Source organism: Carassius gibelio, chromosome B9, assembly GCF_023724105.1.
Source record: "Carassius gibelio isolate Cgi1373 ecotype wild population from Czech Republic chromosome B9, carGib1.2-hapl.c, whole genome shotgun sequence".
Taxonomy (NCBI): Eukaryota; Metazoa; Chordata; class Actinopteri; order Cypriniformes; family Cyprinidae; genus Carassius; species Carassius gibelio.
Window position 1 is genome coordinate 24,800,944 of NC_068404.1, and position 18,955 is coordinate 24,819,898.

At 36.9% G+C, this 18,955-nt stretch overlaps 1 protein-coding gene across 4 annotated transcripts in view; it reads left to right on the top strand.

Moving 5' to 3' along the window:
• The window catches only part of LOC127964691 (nck-associated protein 1), a 47,074-nt gene that overhangs the window by 9,536 nt on the left and 18,583 nt on the right, over window positions 1-18,955 (top strand). For 2 of the 4 annotated variants that reach the window (XM_052564971.1, XM_052564969.1), the window contains 16 exons: window positions 157-267; window positions 5,141-5,233; window positions 5,751-5,807; window positions 5,907-6,049; window positions 6,137-6,227; window positions 6,348-6,485; window positions 7,618-7,666; window positions 8,228-8,384; window positions 8,534-8,590; window positions 8,713-8,916; window positions 9,258-9,390; window positions 9,739-9,820; window positions 10,202-10,260; window positions 14,237-14,382; window positions 15,139-15,271; window positions 17,983-18,102. In XM_052564971.1, the coding sequence (XP_052420931.1) occupies window positions 157-267; window positions 5,141-5,233; window positions 5,751-5,807; window positions 5,907-6,049; window positions 6,137-6,227; window positions 6,348-6,485; window positions 7,618-7,666; window positions 8,228-8,384; window positions 8,534-8,590; window positions 8,713-8,916; window positions 9,258-9,390; window positions 9,739-9,820; window positions 10,202-10,260; window positions 14,237-14,382; window positions 15,139-15,271; window positions 17,983-18,102 (1,773 nt within the window). The remainder of the gene's footprint in view (window positions 1-156; window positions 268-5,140; window positions 5,234-5,750; window positions 5,808-5,906; window positions 6,050-6,136; window positions 6,228-6,347; window positions 6,486-7,617; window positions 7,667-8,227; window positions 8,385-8,533; window positions 8,591-8,712; window positions 8,917-9,257; window positions 9,391-9,738; window positions 9,821-10,201; window positions 10,261-14,236; window positions 14,383-15,138; window positions 15,272-17,982; window positions 18,103-18,955) is intronic. The other 2 variants (XM_052564970.1, XM_052564972.1) reach the window with 1 other exon arrangement.

Sequence of the window (18,955 nt, forward strand, 5' to 3'; positions counted from 1 at the left end):
ACTGTGATCAAATCCCTTCACTTTACCTCACTGTTCATCCTCTCTGGTCTGTCTTGAAAAGTTTGAATCTTTGTTTCATGATCAGTGGAATATCAAGAATATGTTCTCAGTGGTCCTGTTCAAGTTTAGCAGTGATGTTTTCCCTGTTCGTTGTAGGCCTGTGGAGATCCCAAGGCAAAGCCTTCTTATCTGATTGACAAAAACCTGGAGTCAGCTGTGAAATTCATCGTCAGAAAATTCCCGGCCATCGAGACGCGCAACAACAATGTAAGTTTCATTTTATGTATCAAGCATGCTTCAGTGAATGTTATGATGTTGATGCCGGTATAATTGTTTACCCATGTATTAGATTATAATAGCAGTCTGTGTTTAATGTATTAAAGGTGCTGCAAGTGGATTTGTTTTTATAAAACCTCTTACAGCACCTTTAATTAGTCCATATAAGTGATGGGAAAAAAACATGTTTACCAAGAATCATCCCAGTTTTTCAGCAGTCAGTGTAAAAGAATATGACCCTGTGTAAATCTGGTGCCATGACCCGGATCATATTAAATATTTAGCACTAGTCTCACTGTTGCTGATGAAGTAAAAATGTTGAAAGGTGCTCCTTAATGGCATTATCTGCTCAACTGCTCTCTATTTAAAATTAGTATCTTCTTCGATAAAACAACAGTAATTGAGGGAAATTGGATCTTGATTTTGTTTATTTTTAGAATTCTATTGTAGATGAGAGCTATATTGTTTTAATATGTAGTAATGAAAAATGTAGAAATATTATTAATTGTAATTATATTATTTATTTATTTATAATATATAAAGTTTGATGAGGCCCACTGGTTGAGAACCTTAGCTCTAAATGATGACTGTAGATCTTTAGCCAATATTTACAGCTTTGTGTATCTCGTGTGCTGATATTAAGTGGATGTTGTGTTGGGTGACATTTGTTGTAGTAGTGAAACAAGTGCTCAATAATCTGTTTTCTGTTTCAGCAGTTTTAGTCTCCCATCTGATTACCATCATACCCCACCAAGCCCAGTGCTTTCTGTAACACTTTGTTGCCATTGCCACAAACCTGAACATCCCTGAAGCATGTTTACCATGCTGTTCATGGGTTACCATAGTGCTCATTCCTCAACCACCAGAGAGTGATTCAATCATCACTGCTTATGGTTGTGGAATATTGAGGTTTAGTTTGAGGTCATTGTAAAAACACAATGTTAAGTCATGCAGCCCCTTGTTTTCAAAATGTCTGATGTAGTGTCAGCTTTATTAGGTCAGAACATGAGATGATGTCCTCATGAGAGGGGCTTTCCAGGAACCTTTGGCCACACTTAACTTGACCACAACACCACAAATAGGATTTATTCTTAATGTGGAATCATTTTTGTCTGGATCAATGCATATAACCCAGAGAAAAGATGCAGTCAGCACTTCTTTACTGGTGTTTATCAGTAAGGAAATGACATCAGTTCAGCCCATATTGCTTTAGGAATCTAGGCGTGTCATAGATTCACACCTCTACTTGTTTTGGTTTGGCATTCCTGCTTCTACAATCTCTGATCTATGTGGACAACTCGAATTACTTGTACTACTATTGGGGTAAAGTACACTTTCCTCCTGGTTATTTGTCTCGGATACCCCTTTTCCACCAACAAGATCCTGGTGCAAGAGTCAGTACCTATTCTGACCCAATTCTGCACATTTTCAGCAGGATTTTCTTTCAAATTCGACCACTCCCATTGTCCTTAAAAGGTTTCCTAAAGTGGAAGCACCCGATTGGTGTGTCTTGATGCACAATCACTTGATGGACACTCCTTATTTTATCCATTTGTTCATGAGTGAAATTTTATTTACAGAAAAACGTGTATGTGAATTGATTGCTAAGAAATTCGTTTTTATAATCTGATACTACTTCAAAGCAGTATGTAAAGGCAGATCAGATTAATCATTCGTCTGTGAAGTAAATGGAGATTCTATCCAAGCCCAAGCTTTGGAAAGTCCATTAGAGGGAAACAGGTAAAGATGACATTATTCATAAGCCACAAAGAAAAGGTGATTTTGGGAAAATAGATGAAAATCATCACCGTCATGAAATCCAGGATCTGCCTTAATTTATTTAATGGATAATGGAACAAAATAACCAAATATAATTTTTTCGATTTGCTGTAAAATATGATTTTTATATTCATTCCATGTCTCTATTGTGTGCTGTTCATTTTATTTCATTCATTTTGGTCCCTTCGTAATAACCAACCACTATGTCAGTTTGAAGTGTTGTATATTACAGATGCTGCTTTGCCTTCTACTTTGTGTTAAAGATGTTTAACTGCTTCTCGCAATGATGTGGAGCTGTTTCATGTTTAACTGTGTTTGAGTTGCCTTTTAGTGTTGTTTTATATTTCCTTTTTTGTCTTTTTTTGTTTGTTTGTTTTTGCATTTTTTGCATGCTTAACATGGCTATTTTCTGGATTGTTCTTTTGGTAAGTTTGGACTCTGTGTGGAGTCCCATTTGCTTTATTTAGTTCCTGCTCTTATTTACATGTAGTTTAACATTTCAGTTGTACTCACATATATATGTCGGTATTTCAGTAACCTAAATGGACGAAAGGAATCTCAGATGGGCCCTTTAAATAACTCTTAAAATATAATGCCTGTCAATTGTCTTTATTTGGAGTTGCTGTAATGTAATGTTTTACTACTGGTTGGGATGTGCTCTGAGCTTCCTTTGAGTCTCTTACTGCATGGTTACATGCTTTCTTCAATATATTTATCCACTCTTTTCAAAACAAGTTTGAAATTAGTTTTAGCCTATTGTGCACAGCATCACACAGGTTTGCCCCGACACACTTTACTCTGAAAAGAGCAGAGATGGAGATAAGGAAACTTTTTAATCTTCAAACTATGCCAAGTTTAACTTTGATGTGTCATATTTTACCCCAGAATCCAGCGAGAGAGAGAGAAAAAAAATCTAACATTTAATATAATTAATTACACGATGTGGCAATGAATTAATCTAATTCATCTCAAAATAAATTTGCATTTGAAAATACCCACTAAAGATAATTTAAAGCTATTATTGTGTTACATGGGGAAAGTATCAAGTAGACATTTTTAAATAGTAGCTTTAGAAAGAAATATTTCATTTGATTCAAAATTAGGGCGGCACGATTCATTGGAATTTAATCGCAAAGGTGATAAATCGCGATTCGACAGAAGCTGCCATTGTCATGCATATCTTTCAGTGAACCGCGGTTATGTGATCAGTTGTAAATCTCCATCCGAAGGCCAGAGGGCACTCTCGCGCAGAAACTCTAAATAAACCCCGCAAAAAAATCCAGGAAATCCCTAGCGGTTTCTGAATAAACCGAAGATTAAACTACTTTCATTGATTTAACGTGACTGATATACACACGACTACAAAATATGGTTGATCCGTCTTAATTGTAATTTTTATCAAAGTAAAGTATATAATAATGCAATGCTAATCGAAATAGCATTTATCACTGCTTAGAATATTATGAAATATGTTGTGTGCCGTATTCTGTGTATACATCATCATCTCACAGAAGGATTTACTTCAAATTTAAACGAAAACTAAAAAGCTAAATTCTCATTTCCATTCTAATGATCATTTGCTCAAATATGGAACTACTTTTACTGAAAATATCAACTTCATAGTCCTAAAAATAGGTTCCATTTTCTTTAAGCAAAATATAATTCTTGTAAATATTAAACTTTTTGATTCAGGAGTGAAATGTGACCAGAGTATATTTGTTTGTTTTAAGAGTTAGCCTTAAGTGGTTCCAGGTCTTTCAGTTTATAACCATTTAATCTCCCTCTCTGCTGTTTTTATCATCTCTACCTCATATAGGCTTACATTATTTAAATACCAGACTCATTTTATATTTAACCTTAAAATCTAGTGGGATTCTTTCCTTCATTAGGATAGGATGTGAATATATTTCCAGTAAAAGTATGCAGGGTGGGGATGGTGTGGTTTGATGGACTTTGTGTCTTCTGTCTAGTTTCTTTGATATTGGGCTTTGTATACCTGAGGTGCGTCATTAACTCTATTAGCTTTAACCTGGTTTTCTGGAAATCCAGATAGATGTAAAGGATTCTGTCACTAACTTGATTCTAGAGCATATTTGCGCTGCTCTTCACTCTGGAGGAGACTGCTGAAATGACAAAAGTCGTTGAAAATCATGCAGTTTTTTTTTTTTTTTTTTCATTTTTAAGATGTTTGAATTAAGTTGTAGCTCTTTGAACTAATATATGACATTATCCAAACATCACTACAAGACTATGATATTAGCAGGACATAGAATATAGATGTGCATGTCTAAAATGAGGTCAGAGTACTCATGTTATTTTGAATACCTACCTTCTCAGGTGCAGCGGTAATGCATTTTTGCTCTAGAGTTACAAATACCATAAAGACAACCAAAGGGTGAAGGGCTGTGCATGTCAGGACTTGATGCAGGGTTCATTCACTAGTTTCATTTTCAAAAATAAAATCTGAGAAACACTGTCTTTGAACGGGCTCAACAATAAGGATGTATAGGAGGGTTGTACTTGCCCTGTCAGCATTTCATTGGGTCTGCCACAGAAATAAGTCGTTTTGTATGTTTTATATTCATGCGTTTATACATTATGTATTTTTTCATTACATTCTGTGTAACTTCATATTTATAAACACAAGTGTGCTGGAAAACAATGGCATTCCACAATAATTGTTTCTTGTTACAACACTATTACCAGTCATTATCTTAGTTTCACAGATTCTCGTCATTATAGGATCACTTGAATTCACAGGAGCAGTGTTCAGTGAATCACAAAAAGCCAAATTTTTATGTCTGCCAGTCTTAAAATAGATGTACATCAGTGAACATAGGTGACAATGCAGAACTGTCCTAAAAGCGCAAGTAACAGTTCCCGTCAAATTATCTGAAACTCTTTCACATCCTTTATGGTTGAACCTTGCTCAGAGACAGAATCCAGCAGCTTTTCTCAGATCTGTGGATTTTTCACTTCCAATGATCTAATGTGAGCCCTGCTGATAAGTTCCCTGGTCAGATATTACAAATATGTGCCTTTGTTTAAAGTGACGGTGTTTAATTTGCACTTTTTTATGTTACAGCAACAGCTTGCACAACTACAAAAAGAAAAGTCCGAAATACTAAAGAATTTAGCTCTATATTACTTCACCTTTGTGGACGTTATGGAATTTAAGGTATGAGTGCAGCCTGTTGACCTCAGTTGCAGTTTATGAAGTTTGATGGTTTATGAAGTGTTTATGCAAATTAATTCTGTCTTTTTTTTATAAGACACCATGAATGTAGTTCTCATTTTTATACTTGCATAATTTGTATTTGTATATGTGACCATGGTATATTAGTATTATTTATTTGCTATTAATAGGCTTCATATTGTGAATTGTCTTTTATTTTTTTATAGATTCAGTTGTAATTTTAGCAAACTTATGTGCTTTTGTCATTGTGTATCTTTAACTTTATTTTTATTTTTAGTCATGAAAGGAAAACTAAAACCAGCATTACAGTTAGTTTCCAATTTAAGTTTTTCATCTAATATTTATATTTAACCTGTAATTTTAGGCAACTATATAGTACTATTTAATATTGAATATACTGTTTATTAAGTGAAATTTGTGTGTGCTTTTGTTATTTTTGATAAAAGACACATTGAGAGTCTATTAAACCCGATATGTTTGTGCTTTCCTGTTCCTCCAGGACCACGTTTGTGAACTTCTGAACACTATCGACGTTTGTCAAGTCTTCTTTGACATTGTGAGTTGAATTAATGGCAATCAGCATTAAATATCTTATGATTTTTTTTGTTCAGTGACACGGCAGATGAATACCAAAGTGTCTTTTTCCCCATTGCAGACTGTAAATTTTGACCTCACAAAGAACTACCTGGATTTGGTGGTGACGTACACTACCCTGATGATGCTGCTTTCTCGAATTGAGGAGCGCAAAGCGATCATCGGCCTCTACAACTATGCCCACGAAATGACACACGGTTCAAGGTAATACATAAAAGAGTAGCATCTTGCGTAGATCCAGAAACTGCTGAGGTCTGAGGTCACATGTACTGTGTGATGTTTCTTGTTCAGTGATCGAGAATATCCCAGGCTTGGACAGATGATTGTGGATTACGAGAACCCACTGAAAAAGATGATGGAGGAGTTTGTCCCTCACGGAAAAGTAAAATCTGCTACAATGAGAGAAAATACTCTTACTCTGTTTCCCATCTCAAACGGGAGAACATGTTTTAACCTCGGCCCTCTGCCATTTTGTGCCCACTTCTCTTTCTGTTTTTGACAGTCTCTGCAAGATGCACTGGTCTCGCTGCAGATGGTGTACCCACGCCGGAATCTGTCTGCAGATCAGTGGAGGAATGCTCAGCTGCTCAGTTTGATCAGTGCTCCCAGTACCATGCTTAACCCAGCTCAGTCCGACACGGTCAGGATTCACTGTAGTCCTTAATTGTTTTCTTAAACAGTCATATCTTATTCTAACATACTAACCATCATGGCAAGAGATTGATTTGATTATCTCTTCATGGATAGCAACTCCACTAACATCCTCTCATGCACACATTATTAATGAGTTCCTCACATGAAGCATACAAACTGAAATGAATACACTCTGTAGATTCCAGTAGTCAGATGCAAGCATGTTGCTAAGCTCACAAACCAGTTAGCAAATAAGCACAAAGTGTATACTAATGTCAGGGTTTTGCCTTTGATTCTGGTCAAAACTAAGTATCTTCAGGCTGTTTAAAAGAATCCTAAACAGCATTTTAACAATACTGAAAAATAAGGTGTACAAGCCAGTGTTGTAATTGATAGTTTTCAGTAGGGCTGCACGATATTGGGAAAAAATGACATTGTGGAATTTAATTTTTCTGCTATATATATTGCGATATGAAATCTAATAAAAAAAATTCTTACAAACAAAGATGGGGTGAGCACACTTACATTCTCATTTTAAATGATTTAAACATCGACACCATCGTGTCAATTGATTAATATGCGCGAGGGAGAGAGAGCAAGACAGCGCTCGTGTTGTTTGAAGACGTTGAGCGTGCGGCCAGGGCTCGCTCTCTCTCTCTCTCTCTCTCTCTCTCTCTCTCTCTCTCTCTCTCTCTCTCTCTCTCCCTCCCTCCCTCTGTCTCTCTCTCGCGCTCTCTCGCGCACGCTCTTTCTCTATCTGCCCAGTTAAACTGACAGGACTTAAAAACACATGAAAATGATAAACTTTCACTCTATGATGGTTAAGCTGTGCAATTAACCCGCAAATCACATTCGTCAAGGGCCGGGGAGATGCTGCCCCGTTAAGTTATTGAATAACGGATCAACTACGACAGCCTACATCGCACATCCTGCGATGTGACTATCGTGGATTCGTACATCGCGATATCGATGCTTAAATGACACATTGTGCAGTCCTAGTTGTCCTAGCTGAGGATGGAAAGCTCGAATGAAAGTTGTCTAAAATTTGTAAAACGAAAATGAAATGAAGCCAGTGACTCGTATTGGATTTTTGAACGTTGTTTATCTGATCGGATGTATTCTGCGTGGCTTTGTTTCAGATGCCCTGTGAATATCTTTCCTTGGACGCTATGGAGAAATGGATTGTCTGTAAGTGTGTTTTTAAAGACACTATGAACTTGAAAAACTTTACTGTCTTATAAAATGTCCCTATTTATGCTGTGTATGATTCCTCTGTGCATCTTAAAAAGAAAAAGTAAATTTTTTATCAAAATGCAGTGATTTTCTCTGCCTCTGGGATCACTTCCTTTCTGGAAATGCATGGTTTTACCAAAGTTAGGTTTCTTGGGAATGTTGTAACATGGTTCTTATACCTCAGATTTAAGGAAAGCAGTTATTGATTAAATATTGATTTGAAGAATTTTTTGTTTGTTTAGTTGTATTGCATTTACATAATCGGAATCTGTTTTGTCCCCATGCTTTCTGTGCTTATTATGAGGAAGCTGCAGAATGTGATAAATCTATTAAAGCATCGTCAAATTAAACAAACATTTAACAGTGTTTGTGAACAACTCTCGTTCCAATTTTGTGGGCACAGATTCTGTATGAGCCTAGTTTTTACACTTATCACTGATTAACAGGAAGTGTCTTTGTATGTAACATTAGTGTATGTGGTATTTAAGATGAATCTCTCTCTGTTCTCTGTCCTAGTTGGGTTCATCTTGTGTCACGCGGCTCTGAACAGTGACCCTGCAGCTCTCAGTCTGTGGAAGTTAGCTCTCCAGAGCAGTTCCTGTCTCTGTCTGTTCAGGGACGAGGTGTTCCACATTCACAAATCTGCCGAGGATCTCTTTGTTAACATTCGCGGGTCAGCCATTTCTACTGGCAAACACATTCTCACATTTTCTATAATTCTATAATATTGAGTGTAACATAAACGTAACCTTTTTTATTATCAAATTATGGTTCATGCATTTCATATAAATTATATAATGATGTTGATGTGTTCTTCTACAGTTACAACAAACGTGTCAATGACATCCGTGAATGCAAAGAATCTGCTTTGTCACATGCGTAAGTTGTATTTTGGATAAAAAAAATAAGTAAAGTAATTTCTAATTAAGGTGCAAGTAGTAACTTGGCATTTCTGAAGATAGCAAAACAGCTGTATCTGTATTTTTTATGATTTCGTCCAGGGGCTCCATGCACAGAGAACGCCGCAAGTTCTTGAGATCTGCCCTGAAAGAGCTGGCTACAGTGCTGGCGGACCAGCCGGGCTTACTGGGTCCCAAGGCTCTGTTTGTGTTCATGGCTCTCTCCTTCGCCCGTGATGAGATCATTTGGCTGCTCAGACACGCCGACAACATCCAAAAGAAAAGCACAGATGACTTCATTGACAAGTAAATCCAGTTCTTACACTTCATTTGATTAAATCATTCAGCAAATTATTTATTTAATTTTTTATATCATTTGTAATATTACACTCTGACATCATCTTTGGTCATAGCAGTATCATGGGAGGAGAAATTCATTCATTAACATCTTTTTTTTAATTTTTCAAGTCTTGTGATTCACCTTGGAGCAAGTTGATTTTGTTTACAGCCTAGAACGAATCCTAGTTGTTGTTGTTTTTTTTAGTTTTGCATGCTTTTCAAGTCTTTATGTAGAAAATGAATAGGGGGGAAAATGCATATTAAACCAAGGCTGTTTTTTTCCCCTTCATTCTTGCTTGTTTTCTCAGGCACATCGCAGAGCTGATCTTTTACATGGAGGAGTTGAGGGCACATGTGCGGAAGTACGGCCCGGTGATGCAGAGGTACTATGTGCAGTACCTGTCCGGCTTCGATGCCGTGGTGCTCAATGAACTAGTACAGGTGAGACCATTTCCTTCTTACTGCACTAAAAGAAAGGACACAGATCAGTCACACGTCCTTATGAGAGCAGTTATTTGTAGATATCTCATGAGATGAGGATCGGTCATGTGCAGTTGGGTGGTTCAGACATGAACGTTAGTCACATTATGAGTCATTCACAGGATCTCATGAAGGGCGTCTAGAAGAAAATACACAAGGCGAAATACACAAACTTCACCACTAGATGGAGAACTAGTATAGTGATTCAGCTTTGAGACCCCAATCAGGAGCTAGACTTGCTCATCTTGGTGTTTTAATTTTAAAATACACACGCGAATGGTAAAATCACCATGTGTTCCTCCCTTGTAGAACCTGTCTGTCTGCCCAGAGGATGAGTCCATTATTATGTCGTCCTTCGTGAACACGATGACCTCTCTCAGTGTTAAACAAGGTGGTGAACTTCTCTTATTTAAACATTCATAATGTGCTTAAAAACCAGAGTTGATGTCCCTTGTGTAGAGACTTATTGATTTGTTTTATAATCTATAGTATCATTATTTTTGCATATATTAAAAAAAGTGGTTAGCTCAATGCGCTGCAAATAGAAAAAACACCTGCAAATTAAGAAAAGTCAAGTTGACAACACAGCGCTGCAAATACTCACAACACAACCAAACAAAGAAACACGCTGCTTATAAAATTCTTTATTTTATTTGGCGAATCTTGCATAATCTAGCCAACAAAAAAAAATAGTGATATAACATCTCTAATGTCACTTTTTGTGTTGGACGGTATCACAAAATAACTAACTTCATTTGGGTGTGTGTTGCAGTTGAAGATGGGGAAGTGTTTGATTTCAGAGGGATGAGGCTGGACTGGTTTCGACTGCAGGTAAGATGATCTCAGTCATTTGAGCTGGGTCAATACGTGGTGTTTGCTGCCTCTGATCCTAATCAGACATAATTAACAGCTCTTATCTCTTCTTCCCTCTTACTAATTAACAGACGCCGGTTAACATAAAGCAATTAATGCTCTCACAGTTTGACATGCAACCCAACAAAAAGTTTCATGCTGGCAAATGTCTTTTGCAAAAGTTTGCTTATCCTTTGTTTTGGAGAATAGAAGCATACATGCTGTATGAAAAATGGCTTAATTTCGAATTACTTAGAAATGAACCACAATGCATGCTGTTCTTTTGAAGCTCTGATTATTCAAGAAGAGCCTGCGTCTTTCATCCAGGCTCAAATAAATCAGACTTCGTCTCTGTGGAATATGCATGTGGGTGGGAATGGAAGCGGAGATGGAGAGGCAAGCTTGTTCATGTTATATTTGAGGGGCTGTGAGTGTGTGTGGACCTCAAATGGATCTGGACTGCAGGATTTGGGATGGTCCAGCTTGCTCTCATATGCGTTTTTTCCTGTGTGGTGGTTTGCCCAGTCCCACAGCAGAGAAGCCGTTTGACCTCTTCTTTAAAGGAATGTTCTCGCTTCAAAAGTGAAGTTTTATCAATTGAATTTGAGGGATCATTTAAATTACCATATTCTTTTATTTTATTTTATCTTTCTTTCTTTTTGTAACATGCTTGCAATTGACATAATCATGGAAAACCTGGAAATATTTCAGAATTATTACTTGGCATTGATTACCAGAATTAAAAAATTCAGCTTTGCAGGTCTTGACTTGATATTTAATGGATATTAATATATATCTTGGCTTTTTATTAATGCCAAGTAAATTAATGTTTTTCTTATTTAGCTCTAAAATATCAGCTTTAAACTGATCTAGGTGTTTGCCATCTTTATATATATTCAAAAAAAAAATAGGAATGACTTTGGTATTCTTTTTTTTTTGGAAACTATTACATTTTAAATATTCAGTTAAACCGGTTTATTTATTCGTTTTTTTTTCTCATGTGGATGAATTTATGCATTATTTATTTAATTCTATTTTTCCTTGTGGTGATGTTTAGATTTATATTGCTGCAACTTTTTAACTGTACTTCAGTCTGTATATACTCATATATATTCATACACCCATCTGTCTTCCATTTGTTTCACAAACAAGTGGTCCATCCCAAAAGGAAAAAATGCAATAAATCAGCAAGAATGCATTAAATGGATCCATAGTATTAGTAAGAACATTTATAATGTTAAACCTATTTATTATTTAAGCTGTAATATTATCTAAATATTATCATTGCTGATGCAGTTCCTTTTGGTGGAAGTTGCTTTATCTAATCACTTCCTCTCTAGTAACCATGCAAGTGTCAAATTAAACTTGCCTTATATGACTAAACCAGTGTGTTTTTTCCACTTCCGTTACAGTTACCACAATTTTTGCTTTTTTTGGACTGATTATTCCCTGTGGTAATGCCACAGATCCCACAAAAATAACTTAATTTGTGTTGAACCCAGGAGATATCTTCAAAAGCAGGCCTGAACCTCTTCACACGGGAGGGTTTCAGTTCACCTTTTCAGCAAGAGAAACTGCTATTTGCAGAATGTGTACATTTCTCACTGCTGAACAACTGTTTTCTGTCTTTGAGCCTTTTCCCACTCTCCTTTGCTCTTTTTGCCGCCAGAGTCCTCTCTTTCACATGGCCACAAAAACAAATTGGTCCTAATAACATCAGTGTTTATTCACTGCAAGGCCTTGAGCTCAGACTACTCTCAGTTTGCTGGGACAAAGCAAATTCAAGGATTTAAACAGTCAGCTATAGAGCAACTGTGTGTGTGTGTGTGTGAGTGAGTGTGAATGAGTGAGGCTGTTGACAGATGTGTGTGGGTGGATATATATTTTCAAATATTAATCACACTAAAAAAAGTCTAAATTTTAAACCAAATTTTATATATATATATATATATATATATATATATATATATATATATATATATATATATATATATATATATATATGTATTATATACAATCATATTTTTTTATTAAATTAATCATTGTAACTTTTTTTATTAATTATGTATTATTTTACTGTTTATTTGTTCTTTTGGTTAATACTTAAGAAATCAATACTTTTACTCCAAGTAAATTTATCCATAGTGTCAGTAAAGACATGTATAATGTTACAAACATATTCAGTATTCGTTGCTGTTCTGTTCTGTTGTTTATGGAAACAATTAAAATGTAATAATATTTCAATTATATTATTTTTTTACCGCATTTAAAACCAATAACCATAGCCTTGATGAGGATAAGAGACATCAATGCCAAACTGTTGAACAGTATTGTAAAAACAGAAGTCTTAAATGTGTAGTAGTTAGAAAAAGAGTCAAATAGATTAGCGTAGCTGGTCAGTAAAACTTAAGACTTATGACTGCCTTAGTGAAGGAAACCAATTAGACTTTAAATAAAATGCCATGGATGAGTATACATGTCTAGAATCAGTCCCTACTCCTCCAGGATTGATAGCAGCAAGTTAGTTTGAAGAGCTGCCGTGACTCTGTTGTCTAACAGGGATGCCCTCTTCTTTCCTTAAAGTACCCATATTGTGATTGAAAACATTCTGCAAAATTTCATATCTGAAAGTGCACCGCGTATAAAATTGTCTCTCAAAAGGAGTTGACTCCTTTCAAATTATTGAAACGAGTCATTTAAAAATAAAAGGTTCATGTTGTATACATCAACTTGAAATATTAGCATATTGCCAGCCCACTTGGTCTTTTCACATTGTCTGAATGAAAATGCTAATTCCTTCTTTGCCACTAGGTGCTATTTTTTGAGTGGTAAAAATAGTTGATTCCCCGGTAACGCTGTACACATAACAGAACTGCGCTCACAAACGTTGCTTTATAAGGCATTACAGATATTCTGAAATGAAAATGAATCGTTTAACGAATCGTTTGGGAGTCGTTAAGCAAGTAAGATAAAAATAAATGCATGTTATCAGACAATGAAAGTGTTTTTTGACCTTGCATGCATGTCAATCGGTTGTTGGGGACTCCCAAAACCAAACTATGAACCTTTCATTACCCTTAACATGGGCACTTTAAATTTAGCATGATTTCTTCTTGTGTAATGGCCCGGTTGTTGAGATAGCACTTGCCAGATTATAACAACTAACGGTTCACTCAGTTCATGTCTGCTCGTCTGCATTTGGCCTCTGCGTTTCCAAAGGTGCGGTCTTATTTATCTCTGTGGCCGATTAAACTACCAGCAGCAGTCTGCAAATGTACTTCTAAAAATAAGCCCTGTTTTTCAATACTTTTTCTACTCCACAGTGGACTTCAGTGCTGTATGATATGTTTATTGTCATTCCCCGGACTCCATAACCACAAGCTTTGTGAGCTTAGCACCTGCTGAATGTCATGTGGCATCATCCTGGCATGCCGCGTTCTTTGAATTGGCCGATCTTTAGATGATGAAAGCCAACGCAGGGCGTGTGCAGTCCTTGTTTTGCTGGAGTTTTCTCACACTTCTTATGTTCAAGTTGTCCAAAAACTGAACGCACTGGCTGGCACAGCTGTTTTGCTGCCAAAAAAGAGGGTTTTTTTGACTTAAACACCAAAGAGAATCTGTTTTGCATACTGTCTTCATTTGATCTTGTATGCTAGAGAGGAAATTGTGTTGGTTGGACATTGTCTGGTTCAACAGTATCAAGTTTGCAAAAATATTTCCCAGAAAGCCTTCTCAGAAGTTAATGATATGGTAAAACATCAAACCACACTTTTCTTCTGACTCTGCCCTGGTCCAGTTTCCAATCTGATTCGATGCTCTTCATTTGCTTGAGGATTTGCTCATGGAAATCGAGCCCACCAAGCTCAGCCTTTGAGAACAGATTGTGAAAAGTTGTCAGAATAATTAATGAACTTTAAAGATTAATGCTAACGATGATGTCTTTCTTCGTATTTAGGCTTACACCAGCGTGTCCAAGGCCTCGCTAGGACTGGCAGATCACAGGGAGCTGGGAAAAATGATGAACACCATCATCTTCCACACAAAGATGGTGGACTCTCTGGTGGAGATGCTTGTGGAGACTTCTGACCTTTCCATTTTCTGGTATGACATAACAGTAGAGAAAAGATAACTCAACGATATTACATTAATGTGGTAAAGTATAAACTGAATAGGCAAAAATTGGCTGTAGAAGTCAGAAAATATGTACAAATTATGTTGGCTTGTTAATGCTGCAGATGCTCTGCAGGTTCATTGAATTATGTTATATTGATTAAACCTTGAAAATTAAATTTTTTGACCAATTTAGTTATTTTATTCATTTACATTGATGCATTTTACATTTATGCATTTAGCAGACGCTTTTATCCAAAGCTGCTTACAGTGCATTCAGCCTATTCATTTATTTATTTCTTATTTATCAGTATGTGCATCCCCTGGGAACTGAACCCACAACCTTTTGCGCTGCTAACCACTAAGCCACAGGAACACTATAGTTGCATGCAGCCTCCAAAGACGATGCAAGACAATTTTATTTAGCCTTTTTAACTAACTGCAATTTAATTCAGCCTGCAAGCTCATGACTTGGGCAAAATGTGATTTCCTTTTTGCCGTGACGCTGTCGATTCAGCAATGGCGCAGGAAACATTGTCTAACGCCAGCTCCACAGTTTGGCAGAAGGCATATCTGTTCTCAGAAGGCCATAGCAACTGTCTGTTGTGCCTCTTGTTTTTCGATATTCCTTTTTCATGCCAGGTGGAAAGCGGACAGGGGCGTTAGTTCAGCTGATTAGATATGACTGTACCAGGCGGTGAAGTGAACTGGCAGCCCATTTTCTCTCTTTTTCTCTGTCTCTGATAGCTTTTACAGCCGCGCCTTTGAAAAGATGTTCCAGCAGTGTCTCGAACTGCCGTCCCAGTCTCGATACTCCATCTCTTTCCCTCTGCTCTGCACCCACTTTATGAGCTGTACCCATGAGCTCTGCCCTGAAGAGGTGAGTCACACTGACCTGGAATCGGCCCAGAAGGGCCCAAAAGGAGTACAAATGTCAGATTCCCTTTAGTAACCTGATCTGAGAACAGTGATTCATACATGTTTTGTAGATATCAGTGAGAAGAGTATTCTGAAGATGACAAGGCTTTGGTTAAATCACATCTTTGGATGATTTAAAACAGATTCTCACTATGTACAAATTCATACAGTTTGAAGGGATTCATTGAAATTGATTAAACTTGTAAGGACTAAATGTTATTGATACTTTAGTATAAAAGATTTTAAACTTCCATCCTTGCAATTAATTGAAATATTCATCACAGATATATATATATATATATATATATATATATATATATATATATATATATATATATATATTTATTTATTTATATATATATTTATTTATATATATATATATATTTATTTATATATATATTTATTTTGTAAATATATATATATATATATATATATATTTTGTAAATATATATATATATATATTTATTTTGTAAATATATATATATATATATTTATTTTGTAAATAATCAGTTTATCATCCAGCCCTAGTTTGTACTGAGAAATAAAATGTCTATTTTTAGCCTTGTGTAGTTGCTTTAATTGTCTATTATAAATCAGTTCACAGTTAATTTGTTCAGATTACATATTCTATTTGCCTTGTCCTGAAATCTCCGGTTTAGTTTCTATGCAGACTCTGTGTTTTTGGAAAAGAAACTGTTTTATGTGTCTGTGAATGTCCCCTAGTGAATATGCTCAGTGTTACTTTTGAGAAGAGGAGTTTGGAAAAGATCTTTTCTTTTCTGGTCTCGCCACGGCTTAGCCGCGACCCATGCGAGGGTTCAGGATGGAGTCGTACTGTGAATCCGGAAGGCTCCACGAGTTTACTAGAGCTGGAATGTCTCAACACGCAGCATTGAGTGCTGTGGTCCATGTATCAGGATGTGTACAGAAAACCAAATGCTGAAAAGCATGATTTATTAAATCTGTAATTGAACCATACGCCGGTGCAGCTACCCAAGCTCCCCGGGGGCATATGGAAGCCCCTCCGCACACATGAGGAGCACAACAGATTCCTGTTTCCCCCCCGCCGGTATACGGCCTGCACATTCACCAAGTGTTTGTTCCTGCCAAACATCGTACCCTTCAATATCCAATTTAATTTGGTAAATAAACCCACATTTTCTCTCCTAATTGGTGGACAAGCGGCAGCAAAACAAACAGCACAACGAGAGTTCTCATGTCATTGCGGGGCCTGAACATCTAGCTGTCTGAGAGCACTTAGAGAAATAAAAGAGATTTATTGAGCCATAGAAGACTTGGGTTTCCCTTATTTAAACATGAAACTCCCTCTCTCAGCATGTCTCTGAAATGGTCTTCCTCCTATGTCCACTCCACACAGCTTTGGACAGCTGCAAGCTTTATTTATGTTGGAAAAGCACTAAAAGTTTCCAAGAATATTTCCATCCTCACACAGAAAACTTTTTACAGTGGTTTAGAGAAACAACAAAAGATCACGGTGCTTCAGCAGAGGTTAGCCTCAGCATCACGTCGGATAGATGTGTTATTTCCAACCTGCACCGTCTCCGATTCTTCCCCTCGGATGCCCGCGAAGAGCGTGGCAGGATATTTGGGTTTATGAACGGCTGATGAGAGCTTTAAATGACACTTTTTGTTTGTCGTGAAGAAGGACCGGTCTTCTCCGTGATGTTTGGCAGGAGCAGAGGCTTCAGCTCCACACAGGGACGAAGGCTGTTTTTCATTAGCAATTTAGAGAGTTTGCACTGTTTGCTCTGGGGAGGGAGCTGAGGCAAAGAGACCAGCTGGGCCATAACAAAGAGCCTCACTTACACATGGACTGGTCACAAACAGCACCTCACTGTGAGCCAAATTCACCTGAGCAGCTTATGTTTGAGTAGTTTCAGCCTCTAACAGCTTGCCCATGGATCACTCATGGTCCATTTTCAGATAGAGTCAATAGCTGAAAAATAAGGTGTTTCTCCACCCTGGTCCAAATAATTCAAGTCATTTTGTTTATTCAAATGAATGAAGTTTGGGGACATTTTGTGTAATATTTTTTGAAAGAAGTCTTTTGCACAGCAGTAAAACAGGAATATAGTGAAATAGCATTACAATTTTAATGAGCTGTTTTATAATTTAATGTAGTTTAAAAGGCAATTGCTGTGATGGCAAAGCTCAAAAGAACTAAGTCTAAAAGTTTTAAAAGTGTAAAAGTCTTTGCTGGAACTAAACATTTATTTCTTACCCTAAAAAAACGTTTAAACTATACATCTGTGTGTGTGAAGTTATAGACCATTTCAGATTGACCTGCCTCTAAACACCACTCAAAATCTGTTTATGCATCCATTGGATAACCCCATCCTGTTTAATTGGGTGGTTCTTTGCCAGTTTAAGGCCTTGTTTACAGATGGTTGTACCAGGTGGTTAGTTAAGTAGTATTTTTATAGACAGTTGATACTAAAGGTAAAGGATATTTCCTGTGCCTGTAGCAGAACCAAATAGAAATGCAATTCTGTTTGTAGCGCAAAAATGACACATTTGATGCATTGACAGCTTCACACTGCCCAAATTTACACTGAATCATAGCTTATACTGAAAATCAAAAGTCTAGCTTAACATTGGTGTTGTACTAAAGGAAATCTCCTCTAATGTCTCTTTGTCTGTCCCTCCCTGCAGAGGCACCACATCGGAGACCGCAGCTTGTCCCTTTGCAACATGTTCCTGGACGAGATGGCCAAGCAAGCCCGCAACCTCATCACAGACATATGTACAGAGCAGTGCACCCTGAGCGACCAGGTCAGTGCAGCACACACACGCTTTCAACGCTGCCAAAACACAGAGGGACTTTTGGGAGTTCTGGAATTTTCCATGTCCTATCTGGGATTTTAACAAACTTAACTGGGTTTACAAAGAGTTCTGCAGATTCACCAGGAATGTTCCATTCCGTTGCAATATGATCATCACAATGAAATTAAACCGTGATTGACTTCCTGGAAACCGCTGACGGCACTGATTCGATGACCTACGGTCAGCTTTTATGAATAAACTTACTCTCATCCCACTCTGGTGAGTGTAATCATCATGTTGTAAAGAAACAGGACAGCAGTTCATAAGTCACTTCCTGCTTTGCTCTTGTCTGGACTGTGGAAGCCACATTTACAGGAATTACAGTGTTAAGGTCAACATCAAAGCCCTCTTCCTTCTGTAATCTGAAATATTTTCCAGTAAAACAAGATATTAAATTGGCAAAGACTTTAGGTAGGTCTTGATTTTATATGTCAGGATTTGATTGGATGGTGGAAAGTGGATGCTACAGGTGATTGGAGGAGGGGTGTTGAAAAATTAGAGGAATTTGAATTTGTCAGACAAAAAGGAAAGTTGTGTCAGAGGCAGAGCAGGTTAATGAATTTAATTACAAATAAAAAAAAATAATATTTTTTCTGCTTTCTATAAATTGTGGCTCAGTTCTTTCACTTCAGTTCATTTGAATTACCATTTGAAAAAAAAAACTCATGTTTTAAAAATCAATCACAAAATCATGTCTTAGTTTTGAGAGAAGTAATTCAGTCAGTCAAGAACCACTGTGACCAATTCAGTGATTCAAAATGATTCAGTCTCATGAGTTTGAGACTGTGTTGAGTCTTTTTGA